The 900-nt window shown below is 52.1% G+C and overlaps 1 protein-coding gene across 1 annotated transcript in view; it reads right to left on the reverse strand.

Annotated features, from left to right (window-relative positions):
• KIF7 (kinesin family member 7) overlaps positions 1–900 on the reverse strand; it is an 11,455-nt gene that overhangs the window by 7,272 nt on the left and 3,283 nt on the right. The window contains 2 exon segments of the mRNA XM_031055892.1: positions 3–136; positions 697–900. The exon segment at positions 697–900 is cut by the window's right edge and continues 30 nt beyond it. Coding sequence (XP_030911752.1) covers positions 3–136; positions 697–900 — 338 coding nt within the window.

Raw genomic sequence — 900 nt, forward strand, 5'->3', positions numbered from 1 at the left:
CGCCTTGTTCGGGAGGTTCTGAGCCCGGCTGGCGTAGTTCAGCGTGTTGAGGCTCTCGTCGAAGTCAGAGGAGGAGGGGCTGACGCAGGCTATCATCACGGTCTGGGCGTTCCCTCCCAGGGAGTCTTTCAGGATCCTAAGGAAGAGCACAGGGATTAAAATAGCAGAAATACAAAATAACACAGGAAACACAAGGTTTTCAACCCTTTTCAGAGGTTAAGTTCAAGGAAAATTATGTCCTTGCTCTGTAGTTGGTTGGCATCAGTGAGGTGAACAGAATAATTAAGCAGAGGATTAACAGTTTGCACCATGGCAAGTCTCCATCCAAATAGTTCCTGAGGTTGGGAGCTCCCTGACTCTGCGATCACTGCTGGGTATGTGCTGCCAGGGGTCCTGCTGGAGATTGCAAGGGCCACCTGCTCAAGCTAAGAACTGTGGGCCATTAAACAAGTCTACTGGGAATATTTTTTATTCCCTTATGGGCAGGAAGGACAGGATAACCCACAGCAACACCTCATCTCAGCTTCAGCAACATAACTCATGCAAGCCTCATTGTCTCCAGCACTGCAACAAGCTAGGCCTGCATTCCTATCCTGGCTTCATTGCTCCTCGAGATTCCCTACATGAGAACCTGCAGAGAGGGCAGACCTGTAAGCTGAGCCTGTGAGATGTGGGGGGTCCTGCTCCCAGCGGTACCTGGTGATTTTGGAGTCCCTGTATGGGATGTGGGTGGTCTTTCTCCGAGGATCTCCCAAGGCACTGATGACATTGCCCAAGGCCAGGAGGCCACAGTTGATCTGGATACTCTCCTTCAGCCTCTCCCCCGTGTTTCCCGTCTTCACAATTCGCTCTGAGCCCGCCAGGTCCACGAAGTGGAACTTGGAGACCAGGACCTGTCCG

The sequence above is a fragment of the Geospiza fortis genome, unplaced genomic scaffold (assembly GCF_000277835.1).
Source record: "Geospiza fortis unplaced genomic scaffold, GeoFor_1.0 scaffold171, whole genome shotgun sequence".
NCBI lineage: Eukaryota > Metazoa > Chordata > Aves > Passeriformes > Thraupidae > Geospiza > Geospiza fortis.